This window comes from Staurois parvus, unplaced genomic scaffold, assembly GCF_062004578.1.
Source record: "Staurois parvus isolate SC_StPar_1 unplaced genomic scaffold, SC_StPar_1.0 ptg000320l, whole genome shotgun sequence".
Taxonomy (NCBI): Eukaryota; Metazoa; Chordata; class Amphibia; order Anura; family Ranidae; genus Staurois; species Staurois parvus.
This window is the reverse complement of record NW_028318116.1, coordinates 957,005-971,583: the sequence shown is the minus strand read 5'-3', so window position 1 is coordinate 971,583 and position 14,579 is coordinate 957,005. Positions and strand designations below refer to the sequence as shown.

General features: G+C 40.7%; 1 protein-coding gene across 3 annotated transcripts in view; it reads left to right on the top strand.

Annotated features, from left to right (window-relative positions):
• Positions 1 to 14,579, top strand: part of PATL1 (PAT1 homolog 1, processing body mRNA decay factor) — a 77,416-nt gene that overhangs the window by 42,446 nt on the left and 20,391 nt on the right. For all 3 annotated transcript variants that reach the window (XM_089683676.1, XM_089683673.1, XM_089683674.1), the window contains exons 8-13: positions 5,208 to 5,401; positions 5,490 to 5,597; positions 9,257 to 9,437; positions 11,915 to 12,038; positions 13,296 to 13,393; positions 13,476 to 13,535. In XM_089683676.1, coding sequence (XP_089539802.1) covers positions 5,208 to 5,401; positions 5,490 to 5,597; positions 9,257 to 9,437; positions 11,915 to 12,038; positions 13,296 to 13,393; positions 13,476 to 13,535 — 765 coding nt within the window. The remainder of the gene's footprint in view (positions 1 to 5,207; positions 5,402 to 5,489; positions 5,598 to 9,256; positions 9,438 to 11,914; positions 12,039 to 13,295; positions 13,394 to 13,475; positions 13,536 to 14,579) is intronic.

Below are 14,579 nucleotides of genomic sequence, written 5' to 3'. Positions count from 1 at the left end.
CATCGCTTCAGTTTGCAGATTCTCATGTGGTGGTTTATGTAAGAATTTTATTCTAAATACGTAGGGCTGTGTCCTCTCCCTTAAACAAAATAACGCAGTGCCTCCAGCCGTTAAAATACGACAAATATTTAATGAACCAATAATTTGGACACCTTAATAATTTGATCACCACTTAATATACCTTAAGTTCTTTTAACCAGTATGATTTCGTACTATATACACAAGAGTTGCCTTTTTGATAAATTTATGTACAAAATTTATATATATATTAATACAAACGCAAAATACTGGTGATGAATATATACTCGTACACGCAATCAAAAATATAATATTCTAATTTCTATATGATCAAACAATATGATTTCAGATAATGGTAAATATAAGAAAAAACACATTTTGAGGGATTAATCTTATAGTGCTTCAGAAATTATTTCTCATATTCCGTGGCCATAGGAATATCAGAATGTATTCTCTGATAAATTGCACTACAACAAAACTACAAATCCGTTAATATGCAATATATAATCTTGATACCAAAATCAAACAATTTTTTAGTAATAACTTTATATATATATATATATATATATATATATATATATATATATATATATATATATATATATATCCTTAATATATTCCTAACCACAAAATACAATGTTATAAGTCTTTACAAAATTTGAAATATCAAAGAAAATTACAATATTCTAACAGTCTCACCACTCCCAAAATTTAACTGAGCATCAGCGTCTCTGGTGGAAATCTCTTCCTTCAAAATGGCAGCTGGAAGTTCTCAGCAAAATGGCCGCAGGTAGCAAGTGAGTATAGTGCAGTATATAGTGGTAGGAGTAGTGAAGAAATAGTTGGAAGATTAAGTTCAGAACTGTAGTTAAGTAAAGTTCAGAAGTGATCTAGAAGTAGTAGCAGTCTTTCAGAAGAAGTGAAGTGATTATTAGAAGTCTTGAAGTGATCAGGTGAGCAAGTGAGTTCATCAGTTTGTGAGTTTTTCTTTTTTTTTTTTTAGTTTAGGTGTTTGGCATTTTTATATCATCCAATTCCATTGTTCCGAAAAGACCTCCCAACAGACTTGATGATTGGACTGTTGAGAAGTTGCGTATCTAGATATGTTCCTCACCTGTCCACTGGGGACAGTCCGGTATCACAATTGAATTGGTGGTCTTAATGATGACTCATCCTTTGATAGAAACAAAATGTCTTTATGTATCAAATATATGTCCTATTCAAGTATAGTTGATTTCACTACTAACTCTTTGATAAGGACCATAGAAAGATGTAAATACATTTGGTTTTTCATTTTCCTGATATTTAAACTGTTTTGGAATAGCTGATTTCTTTTGGAAATATAAAATTTACCCCAATTCACAAATCATCTTCTTCTTCATCACTTCAAACTTAGTTGAGTGGTATGCAATACCCAACTTTGTAAGATTTCCAGTGATATAAACCACATTTTTCTTTGTATCTGAAATGTCCCAGGTTTCACCCTCCTGCTGCATACACAGTTCAAGGCGATGTGACATAGGAAATTTCATCCATTGTTGGGTAATTAGGGTAAACAAACTGGACTGGAATTAAACCTCAGTATTTAATAGCATATTGTCACATTTCAAGAAGTCTGTTTGTCATTACACACTTTCCAAGGTTTTGTGAGAGCTCTCAGACAATCAGGTTTGGTTACCCTATTGTCACTTCCAGACCTCATATATGCTCACCTGCAGAGGTCCAAATAGTGGTGTTTGACTCTCATTGTCTCTGAAACAAGTCTCTTCCACTCATTGTTTAGGAAAACTTTTTTTTTTTTTTTTTGGAAGGTCACTTGAAATTAACCGAGGATGTTAACCCATGACAGTCAGCCAGGATTCTCAATTTTGGGATAATATTTTTCTTAATAAACAGTCCCCAAAAGTCATTACACTCAGAATTGGCTGTGCTTTCCTGCATGTAGCTTTTTCTTTTCTTTAACCACTTGCCCTCCAGAGGATTTACCTCCCCCTTCCTGACCAGTCCATTTTTTTGTTTTCCGGTGCTGCGTTACTTTAACTGGCAATTACGCGTTCATGCAGCGCTGTACCCAAATGAAATTTACATCCTTTTTTCCCACAAATAGAGCTTTCTTTTGGTGGTATTTGATCGCCTGTGCAGTTTTTTTTATTTTTTGCAATTTAAAAAAAGAAAAAAAAACTGACCATTTTGAGAAAAAAACTATATTTTTGACTTTTTTGTTAAACATGTCCAGTAAAAAAATTTTAAAAAATCTAATTTCGAATTCAGGCCAACATGTATTCTGCTACTTGTCTTTGCTTAAAAAAAATCTGAATATATAAATTAATTTGTTTACTTGAAAGTTATACAAATGGTGGTATTATATACTGGGAGTTAATTTTTTTTACTAGTAATATCAGCGACTTATAGCTGGATGGCGGCGGGCATTCTGACACTGGGGGTTAACTGTGTTCTGTTTTGCTGTGTGTGCTTAACTGTAAGTACACTGCTTTGCATGGCTCTATTATGCAAAGCCATGCATAGCAGCAGTGTGCAGGAGCTGACTGGGGAGAGACATTTGTTTACTTACAGTTCTCTCCCTCCATCTGTAATAATCCTCGATCACCGGGCGCCAGCGAGTAATCACCAGCCGTGACCCGGTGATTGACAGCCGAGGCCGTACATAGCGGCGCGGGATGCCCTTTAGCAGTGTTACTGCTATATGGTGGATGGGAAGCAGTTAACCAGGATAAGGTTGTGCTGAGGCCTTGGTCCTCCTTCCTACCCAAGTTAGTTTCTTCATTCCAGCTGAGTTAGAACATTGTCTTGCCATCTTTATTGTTCTACAGCAATCCTAAGCATCCAGGAGAAGGTACTTCACTGCTTGGATGTTTTTAAAGCTGTTCAGATTTACAATATATTGCCAAAAATATTGGGCCAGCCCTCCAAATCATTGGATTCAGGTATTCCAATCATCTTCATGGCCACAGGTGTACAAAATCAAGCACCTAGGCATGCAGACTGCTTCTACAAACATTTGTGAAAGAATGGGTCGCTTTCAGTAGCTCAGTGAATTCCAGTGTGGTACCGTGATTGGTTGTCACCTATGAAATAAGTTCATCCGTGACATTTCCTTGCTACTAAATATTCCGCGGTCAATTGTTAGTGGTATTATAACAAAGTGGAAGCAACTGGGAACAACAGCAACTCAGCCAGGAAGTGGTAGGCCACGTAAAATGACAGAGCGGGGTCAGCGCATGCTGAAGCGCACAGTGTGCAGAAGTCGCCACTGTCTGCAGAGTCAATTGCTAAAGACTTCCAAAGTTCGTGTAGCCTTCAGATTAGCACAACAGTGCGTAGAGAGCTTCATGGAACGGGTCCAAGCCTTACATCACCAAGTGCAATGCAAAACGGCAGATGCAGTGGTGTAAAGCATGCCACCACTGGACTTTTGAGCAGTGGAGACGTGTTCTCTGGAGTGACAAATCACGCTTCTCTGTCTGGCAATCAGATGGACGTGTCTGGGTTTGGCAGTTGCCAGAAGAACGGTACTTGCCTGACTGCTTTGTGCCAAGTGTAAAGTTTGGGGCTGGCCCTTAGTTCCAGTGAAGGGAACTCCTTAAGGCGTCAGCATTCCAACACATTTTGGACAATTTCATGCACCCAACTTTGTGGGAAGAGTTTGGGGATGGCCCCTTCCTGTTCCAACATGACTGCACACCAGTGCACAAAGCAAGGTCCATAAAGACATGGATGAGCGAGTTTGGGGTAGAGGAACTTGACTGGCCTGCATAGAGTCCTGACCTCAACCCGATAGATCACATTTGGGATGAGTTAGAGTGGAGACTGCGAGCCAGGCCTTCTCGTCCGATATCAGTGCCTGACATCACCCATGCATTTCTGGAAGAATGGTCAAACCTTCCCATAGACACACTACTAAACCTTGTGGACAGCCTTCCCAGAAGAGTTGAAGCTGTTATAGGTGCAAAGGGTGGGCTAACTCAATATTGAACTCTACAAACTAAGACTTGGTTGCCATTAAAGTTCACGTGCTTGTAAAGGCAGGCCTACCAATACTTTTGGCAATATAATGTATCTTAAGTCTGCAGCCTTGTTTTGGCAGTTGAATTCGCTGCTTGTTCTAGAGGGTTCTATCAAGGATAAGGGTACTTTTTTCTAGGTGGATCCATCAGCTCATTTCTTAAGCCTGTAGTATCAGAGGCATGGTTCCTCCTTTCCTGACCCCTTCCACCGGGAGTGTTTAGTGCTTCCTGGCAATTCAGCATCGGGCTTCTGTCCAAGTTTGTATGGCTGCTACCTGGTCTTCTGTTGGCAGGTTTACAAAGTTCTTCCAGGTAGACGTTCTCACCTGTGCAGATGCCAATTTTCAGCAGAAGGTCCCGCAGATAGCTTTAAAGGTAAAATGGGGTTTCCTGTTTGAGTTTTGTGTTGCCCACCCCTTGTGTCATTGCTGTGGGACATCCCAAGTAGTCATGAATATAAAATCTTCTAGGTCTTGTAATGTACAATTAAATTTCGGTTTACCTGCAAAATCTTTTTCTTGGAGTACATTTCGGGATACAGGATATTCCTTCCCTCTTGTCTATTCCTCGTTGCTAGTTACAGAGCTGAGGCTTAGCTGGGCTGGGAGGAGTTATGACCGGACAATATTTTTCCCAGCATAATCCTTGGCTTCCAACAGTTATGGCAGATGATCTGGATCAAATGATGTTGTTGATGTAAACAAATTAAATTTCATTGCGAATTTTAGTAATTGTGAGATGATCATAGTCATGCTAATTTGTTACCTCATCAACTCAAAGCAATCTAATCTTAATATAAAGCTACCCACCCCTCACCCCTTTCCACCCCTGTCGCAGTGAAGTATAAAAAAAGGTTACCGTTTTACTTTCCACTATAATAAATAAAAATTGTGTGCATGGATAGATATGGATATGTAGTGTGTGTGTCTATATACAGTGTGTGTGTGTGTATATGTATATATATATATATATATATATATATATATATATATATATATATATATATATATAATTTGACCAAAAACAAAATGTCTCCTTAATACAATGTACCTGACCCTTTTTTTTTTTTTTTTCTTTTCTTAAATCCATGATCTGGTTTTCTCTTCTGCTTTGTATATCTTGGCATTTTGAGATTTCTCATTACTGTGTTTTGTCATGCTTTAGGCAGCCGCAGGCCGGATGTCACCCAGCCAGTTTGCCCGTACTGCTGGCCTCCATGCACCTGCTATGGCTGGTGTTACCCCCAAGCTTCTACAGGGTCATGTGGGTCCAATGGTGGCACCAGGAGCTGGAGGGTTTCGGCCTTTCTTTGGTGTATCTCCCGCAGCTGCACCGGGAGCTCATCTCAAAAATCTAAGGTGAGAAATTTTAGGGAAAGTGGAAGGAAAGTGGAAGCAGCTGTAGATGCACTGAAAAATTTTGAGTGTTAGCATTCTGCCTTTACAGGTCTTCACAGCAACAACCGCAGCGGCAGCCACTTCCATTCCTCCCAGACACGACTCATCTTCATCCGCAGCACAGGCGCCTGCTTTATCAGCGCCAGCAAAACCGCAAGTAAGTCCTTGGCCTGGTTGTCATGTAGTTGCATGAATGTTTTCTTTTTTGAATTAGTGCATGTATAGCCAGTACTTTTTTTTTGGATAGAGCAAGAATGATTGATTACTTTTGGAAACATTTTAATTCCTTTTTTCCACTGGAACTATTTATTCTCATTGTTTGCTGCAGTGACACCCCTTTGATGCCAAAAGTTCAAGAAATAAGAGAAATATGTCATCACCTCCTGTCTTGCTGATCCTCTCACCAGGACAGGAAGTAAGGGAAAAACTTTTCAATTAGGACATGGCTATAAAAACGCCATTTACATGGAGCTTTGTATTCTTTGAATACAAAGCTCCCTGTGAATGGCTTGACAGCGCTAAGTCTGACAGTTTTGTTCCGAAAACGAGACAGGAGGCTCCTGTTCTGCTGCCAGTATACTGTATGTAGCTGAGGATGCATACAGCTAACAGCTGCTCTATGTATTAGTGAAGTAAATAGTTTGGACCAGCTTGGGCCAAATTAACTATTTTAAAGCTTTTCCAAAGGCAATTTTTTGAAAATCAAAATAATAAACATCTTATCCGTACCTGCTCTGTGTCATGGTATTGCACAGAGCGGCCCCAAATCTCCTCTTCTGGCCTCTTCCGTTGGCGTTCTCTGCTCCTCCTGTTCTGTGTCTGCCCTGTAGCAAATTGCTTGCTTTGGGGGACAAATGTGCCTGAGTCAGGCTGTATGCGTCCATGGACACACACAGCAGCTCGCCGATTTCGTCATAAATTTAGGCCAAAATGTATTCTGCTACATGTCTTTGCTAAAAAGAAAAAAAAAATTAATTGGTTTACGTGAAAGTTTTATAGTGTGTACAAATGGCAGTATATATACTAAAATTTATTTTTCTTATACTAGTAATGGCGACTTATAGCAGAATTCTGGGACTGTGGCGGGCATTCTGACACTGGGTGGGAACTAATTGCCACTGATATCCCCAGTGGTACTAATACAGTGATCAGTGCTAATAAAAAGCACTGACGTTGTAGTAATGACACTGGGCAGGAAGGGGTTAACTTTTGGAAAATCAAAGGATTAACTGTGTGCTGTGTGTGTTTTACTCTGTGTTCTGTTTTACTAGCTTTGTATTTCTCTGCTGTGTAGAGAAATACAAAGCAGCATGTCCTTGCTGGAGAGATCTGCGGTTTTTACTAAATAATTGTACTAATTAATTGGTTTACGTGAAAGTTTTAGCATTTACAAATGGCGGTATAGATACTGGGATTTTTATAAAATAAAATTTTCTACTAGTAATGGCAGCGATCAGAGACTTTTAGCTGGATTGCGGCAGACATTCTGACACTGGGGGGGAACTGACTTGGTGTCACTGTCATCTCCAGTGACACCAATACAGTGATCAGAGCTAAAAAAAAAAGCACTGACAGGAAAAAGCACAAAAACAGGAAGGTGTTAATATGAGGGGTGATCAAAGGGTTAACTCTGTGTAGGGATTGTTTTACTAAGGGGGGGGGGGGGGACAGGAAGCAAAACAGTCTTCCTTCCTGTCAGATATGCTCCGTAATCACTGGGCGCCGGCAGGTAATTACCAGCCGGGACCTGGTGATTGGTGGCTGCGAACAGCGGTGTGGGTAGGGCACGCATGCAGCTCATGCGTGCCCCCTACCTGGAAATGCAAAATTACATATATATATATATATATATATATGTGATTTTGCACACCCCTGCCACCCTGTAGCGGTTTATCTGCTATAGGGCGGCGGGGAAGTGGTTAAAGTGGTTGTAAAAATGTTTTTTTTTTTCTTCAGAATTAACAAACCTGTTCTACTTACCTGCTCTATGCAATTGTATTGCACAGAGCAGCCTTGTACCTCTCTTTGGGACCCCGCCTGCGCTCTAGGCTCTTTTCGGTGTGCCACTATAGGAAGCAGCTTCCTATGGGGGAGTACCTGCGTGCTCGCTGCAGAGCGGGGCTGCATCCATCTATTAGCACACATAGCGTGGCTCAGCCCTCTCTCCTAAGGATTTGATTGACAGCAGCAGGAGCCAATGGCTCCTGCTGAGTCCTTTGAGGCGAGAGATTAGTGCTGCTACTCTACAGCGCTGAATCGAGATAGGACTTATTTATGGAGGTGACAGGTGATACAAATACTAGGACATTTTTTACCTGCATGCAGAAAATGCATGCAGGTAAAAAATGTCCTGCCTTTTAGAACCACCAAGTCTTTCCACTTTTGCACTTGAACCTGTAGTCTGGTGTCTGCTGGTAGCCTCCTTCAAGGCAACTTAATTTGCATAGTTTCAGTCCTGACCTCCTTAACCCAAAATGCTTTCATCATAGTGCAGTTCTGTTCATTCCCTGAACAGACTGTTTCATTTAGCACTGAAGACCAGGTTGTCCCTGGTTTTGTGTCTCAGGAATCTGCCTTTTAAGTCAGGGAAGTCCTTCCTCATGACAGATGCCAAGCTGTTGAGCTGGCAAAGAGTCTTGGGCAAATTCATTGTGTAGGAGACGTGATTGTAGGAAGGGTGTAATTTCCGGTCAGTATTCTGGAACGTCAGGTGATCTGGCTATTTCATTAGCACTGGACCATTATGCTAGAAGGTCATCAAATCCCGGTTCAGTAGGATAACGCAATGACGGTGGCATACATTGATCAAAAGGAAAGAACTGGAAGCCCTCACTATATCAATGCAAGTAGATTAAATCTCATGTTGGTTAAAGCTTTACATTCCTGCTTTGTCTGCCATGTACATTCCAGGACTGGACAATTGGCAGGCAGACTTCCTTAACTGGAAATGTCTGGACCTGAAGGAGTGGTACCTACACCCAGAGGTGTTTCAGAACCAGTCATAGGGGAAGGATGCCAGATGTCAGCCTCTTGACCCTTCCATTGAGGATCCTTTGTGTCAATGACTCATTTACAATCCTGCTTAATGGCTGTTGGCTTTATTGGCTAGGATGTTGAAGCCCAAATTTTTCCAGACAGGGGCATCCCTGAATTGGTGATTTCTTTAAGGCTAGGAAGTCTACTTCCTGCAAGGTGTATCCAAAGTCCCCTCAAGACATCCTGTGTGACGAAATACATTGGGGTGTGTCTTGGTTGTGATAGCATTACGCACACAAGCTTGAGTGGTGTGCCGTTATGCTGTATGCTATTATACAGTGCCCCTTTCCTGATTTTTTTTTTTCCATATTTGTCACACTCAGATGATTCAGATCATCAAACAAATTTTAATATTACACAAATGTAACCCGAGTAAATACAAAATGCAGTTTTTAAATGAGGATTTCATTTATTAAGGGAAATAAGCTGTCCAAACTTGACCTGGCCCTATGTGAAAAAGTAATTGCCCCCTAAACCCCCTGCTGCATAACCCAAGTGCGCTTGAGCTTGAGGTCACGAACTGATGGCCAGATATTCTCCTTTAGGATTTTCTGGTAGAGCGAAACATTCATGGTTCCATCAATTATGGAAAGACGTCCAGGTCCTGAAGCTGCAAAGCAACCGCAAACCAACACACTACCACCACCATGTTCGACTGTTAGTATGATGTTCATTTTATGAAATGCTGTGTTTTACGCCAGATGGACGCACACCTTCCAAAAAGTTCAACTAATATTTTAGTAGTGTGATTCATATTGCTAATTTTTTTTTTTTTTTCAGTCAGCATCGAGGAATGAATGGCACTGGAGGGGACCGTTCTTCCCGCCCCCAACTTACAGAACCTCATCGGCGGGACCCCTATGCTGGTCTGATGCTTCAGCGAGAAAAGGAGTGGGTGTGTCGTATCCAGCTTCTCCAACTGCAGAGTACAGACCCCTATCATGATGACTTCTACTACCAGGTGTCAGAGGGCAAGGGGGTGGTCAAAGATTATTTTGACCTTTTTTTTAAGGGTTTACTTTGCGCAATATTATATTCATTTATAAACTATTCAGACCTCCTTCTTTTTTCAATTTTGTATGTTGCAGCTTGATACTACAGTTGTTTCTAGTCATATTTTTTTCTCATTAATTTACACTTCGTACGCCATAATGACAAAGTGAAATCAGAATTTTAGAAATGGTTGCAAATATGTGAAAGTAATAACTGAAATATCAAATTGGCATAAGTATTCAGACACAACACTTGAAGTTTAGCTCAGACGCCATCCTTGATTTCTCTTGACCATTGCTGAGATTTTTTTACACCTTGATTGGAGTCCACCTGTGATTAATTAAATTGATTGGACATGATTTGGAAAAGCACACACCTCTTTATAAATGGACATCTGATAATGCATACTGTATCAGAGCAAAAGTCAAAGGGTATTAGAATACTTGTCAGGTTTAATTGTTGTCTTTGCCCCCATTCAGGAGATTCACCCTCTCTATTTGTCCCGTTTACGATTATCATTGAAAGTAAAAGAAAATCCCAAAATTTGGGTTGTCTCCAGAACAGTAATAGAGGGGAAATCTTCCAATGGGACACTAGTTCAGGTGACCTGGGGGTCCCCAAGGAATTCCCTTTAATTTGCAGAGATTTCTTCTCGCTTCCTGTTGGGCAATGGAACAGTAAGTGAAGGGAAATCCTCCGCAATGGGACACAGATGGCAGGAAAAAAAAATTGATGGGGGCTTTAAACTCCCTTTCTCTATCCAAAATGGAAAAAAAGGTTTGCCTATAGTTCTACTTTAATGAGAAAGGGTCTGAATACTTTATGAATGGTGTGTGTGTGTGTGTGTGTGTGTGTGTGTGTGTGTGTGTGTAGATAGTTTTTGAGCACAGTGGAAGAGATTCATTTCTTATGTGAAGCATTTTTAGGGTATAAAATATTGATAATTTGCATTTTTATTGCATTGTACTGCATAGATTTTTTTTTTTTTGCTCAGATCTCAAATACTGTTAGCTACAGTTTATCCAGTCACAAACTGGAACCTAAGGCAAGATGGCAGGGTCTGGTGTGGGGTAGAGAATAACCAAAGCTGAGACAGTGGCCACAATTTTAGGTTGACTACACAGGCTAGGATTGAGGTGTTTGGTATAACCTTCTTGCAAAGTATTAAAGTAGACCTGAACTCAAAAAGTTAAAATGTACACTCTTTTTAGGGAACGTCTAAAATGATAATTTTACTTAAAGCAGAACAATACTTGCCTCAGCCCCAGCGATGCAGCGTCTTCGAGCTCCCAGCCTGGTCACTTCAGATATCTTCGGGTGGCCAGCTTCTGGGACTCGATCGCTGGCTGCACATACACGTTAGTTCAGTCAGATTCGGCATTGCCGAATTTGTTCAGTGAGCTGTGCATGCATGGCTCACTGTATAAGGGCAGACAGACAGGTAAGTAGTTTAAATGCAGAAGAGACAAAGCATGTCTTTTCTGCATTAAAAAGCCTGCCTGTCCATTTTAATTCAATGAACAAAGGTTTACCACTCAGGCAAACAATCCAGATCAATCCACAACAGGTTCAGGCTCTGGCTTGCCACCACACACCATGCGATAGGAAGTAGGGTCAGCCGCACACTGGAGGATAGATGAATATAGTGTGTATTTATTGATCCATAGGACACACAAAACACCAGGACATGAATACAGGACCTGTTAACGCGTTTCACACGATCTCGTGCTTAATCATAACCAGTGTCCTATGGATCAATAAATACACACTATATTCATCTATCCTCCGGTGTGCGGCTGACCCTTCTTCCTGTCCATTTTAATTACTTAGCCTAAAGTTCAACTTTAAGCGGTACCCTGAACATTTACCTTTTTTGTGGTCTTCCTGGAAAACAGCAGTACGCATTCTGTGCCTTGAGACTTTCCTAGCTGTATATTGGGATTTTGATGACATCTAAGATACCATGCTTGGACTCCTAATCTCATTAGACTTGGAGTGAAGTTTGGGGATGTCAGCACTGTGCTACCCAGTGTTCTGTTTGCTGGAGAGGAAGTTGTGACTGAGCAGCTGCAGTTTAAGGATCTCCCAGCTTCTTCTTTATCCATGCAGGGGGGATCTGTAAATCTCACACCTAGTCTACTGCTTCTTGATCACTATCCCACCAGATCGCCGGGGGGGGACTGTTGTGATATGAGTTAGCATACCCCTAATTCTACCAGGATGGCTGCCTTTTCACCATGTAGAGCAATGGATAGTAAGTCGGTAATGGTGAAAAGATCACCTGCAAGGAGTTTACAGGCAATATTGGTGATTAGCCGTCCTTTATATAAAAGTGGTGTAAGGAAATGTACCCATTTGGATTAAGCTGTAACATATGACATAGGAGGGGTTTCCTGGTGTTTTGCCATAATATTAACCAGTTGTTAATTTTGTCACAAACTCCAGAATTACTTTGAGAAGTTAGATAAGCTGTCTGCCAGCCAAGACAGTCTGAGTGAGGGCCCTAAAAAAGAGAGGACGAAGCTGATCACACCACAAGTGGCCAAACTGGAGCACACCTACAAGCCAGGTAAGAAAGCTAATTCTGCCCCTTCCATGGCAACTAATATACTCCCAGTGTTTTAAAGTCCTGGAGCTTGCAGCTTGGGTCTTCACTACACATGGCGTTATTTTATTACATTTATAGAAATGCTATACTGCATTTATTTTCTAATCTCTGCATTAGGCTGTTCCTTTTTTTCTGTCCGAGGGCTGTTATTTTAGCTGAACAGTAATGTCAGCATCTGAAAAGTCACACAAACCAGGTTTTTACTTTTATCTGCTTCCTTATGATAATGAAAGGAAACCTCCAGTTTAGACCAATTTTTGGATTGTAGAGTATAATGAGGTACTTTGTACTTCATTGCTTTCGATTCAGAAATTTTTAGTAGGAAATTTTGTGAACCCGAAACACGTCTGCACTGTAGCAGCTGGGAATCTGCTTACATGTGTCAAGCTGACTGGCAGCTTTCTAGTGGAAAGCCATACACTCCATACATACAAAAAAAAAAAAAAAGTATGGCTACCTTAATTCCAATTGTCTGCCGGGTGATTTCCCAGGTCTTTCCTCTTGTCGGAAGTGTGTGGTTCTTTTTCTGATTTATTGATGTAAGAGCTCAGGCCACTGTGATGAGGCACCCCCAAGGGAGTAGGTACATGATGGCCTGGACTCGCAGGCCTCCCGACCCTTTAAGAGGTTTTGCGGGAGGCAAGTGGGGTTGGGATTTATGATTTTGTGCCTGCCGTGATTGGCTGTCACATCAGTCACATGACTGTAAAGCTTCCAATCGCAAGTAGTGATCGGGAGCTTTCTGATAGGTGCTGGGAGCGTGCAGGGCACACGCTCTTGGCATGTTCTTGTTTACATCTGGTACACAAATGTTTCCTCCCTGCGCAAGGCCCACCTGCCGGGAGGCTGCATATTTGCGTACTGCCGGTAGCAAGAGATTAATGATTCTGGGCATCGTACATCCATAAAGTAGTCTAGAGCTGCATAACATAGTGGAGTGCCTGAGAGTGATAGCAGCAAGAAGGTGAGTATTGCAGTAAAGTTGTATTTTTTTTTTTTTTTTTTTTTTTTTTTTTTTTTTTAACATTCTGAGCTAATTATTTTTTTTATACTTTTTAAAACTTGGATTTGGGCTTTAAAGTTACTGCTCCTGTAAGCTATGACACTCTAGATTTGAGGAGGATACAGTTGTTTCTTTCTAGCCATCCATGGATACCATTAGTTGCCACAGGCTTCTGTTTGTGAATGCCCACTTTTAACTTGCCTTTTCACTCACAGTACAGTTTGAAGGCTCTCTTGGGAAGCTGACCGTCTCTAGCGTGAACAACCCTCGGAAGATGATTGATGCCGTAGCTACACATCGTTCTGATGAAGAGGTAATCACACTAACCTGGCTAAGACGGTGTTGCTTATATGTCTACATCTTGGCTTCTGATGCCTATTCTGCTCACTTGACAGGAAACCCGGGAGAAACAAGTGAGAGACAAGAGACGGCAGACCTTAGTAGTAATTGAGAAGGTACATTTTATAAATTCATCGTTCATACTGATCAGAATAGAAAAAAGAAATAACTGCGCTTGAATTGAAAAGCAACAAAACAAAAAATAAATATAAACAAAAAGCAGCTGACAAATGAAGGCAATAACACAAATAATAAACTGAAAAATTGCAGTGCTAATCAAAAAATTATAAAGTCCAAATTAAAGTCTTTATAAGTCCTCAAGCAATAAGACAAGATAAAGGAGAATGGTCTTGATCTAATACATCACCATACACCTGGAAAAAAATGGCCCCTTACCGGACACTTTGGCAGTATACAGTGGTCGGTATGCGCAATGTAATGAGGAATAGTTGTGGCGAATAATTCCCAATGGATACAGTATCCCAGATGAGGATAATGGTTCCGTTAAGAAAAATCCCCAATAACACCGGTCAGTAAGCACCATATAACGGGGACTCAGACTGAGTAAGAGACTCTATAATTTTTTTTATTAGCGCTGCAATTTTTCAGTTTATTATTAATATTGACCTATTTGCCTTAAATTTTAATGTATCCAGCTGTATGACCACACACTGTACATTCGAAACCTGTATTATCGTGTGCAGTCAGGCAGTTGCTATCAGTAATCTGAGTGACCTCTGACACAAGCCAAAGTATCAGATGCATTTAAATAAAGTTAAGTAAGGGAGCATATTTTTCATAAGTAAGCCTGCACAGTTAGATCAACCTAAAGCTGAATATTCAGATCCATGCAGAAAGAGTTAAGTTGTTCTCTTGGAAGTGGGTCTACATTTAGTAGTTAGACGTCTATGCTTGAGTGTGACCATACCTATGTTACTGATTTCCCAAGAGACCAGCAGCAGTTTGAATGCATACTGACTTGCCAATCCATACCTTGAGAAGGAAATGAGCAATTGGATTGCCACGCCAATATATTGAAGTCTAAAGATCTAATTTTTTTTTGGCTAAAAAGTGTAAGCTATATAATTAGTCAGCAATGTTATTTCACATGTCATGCTGATTGGATACTGTTCAAACGTCATCCAGTCTGCATAAATGTG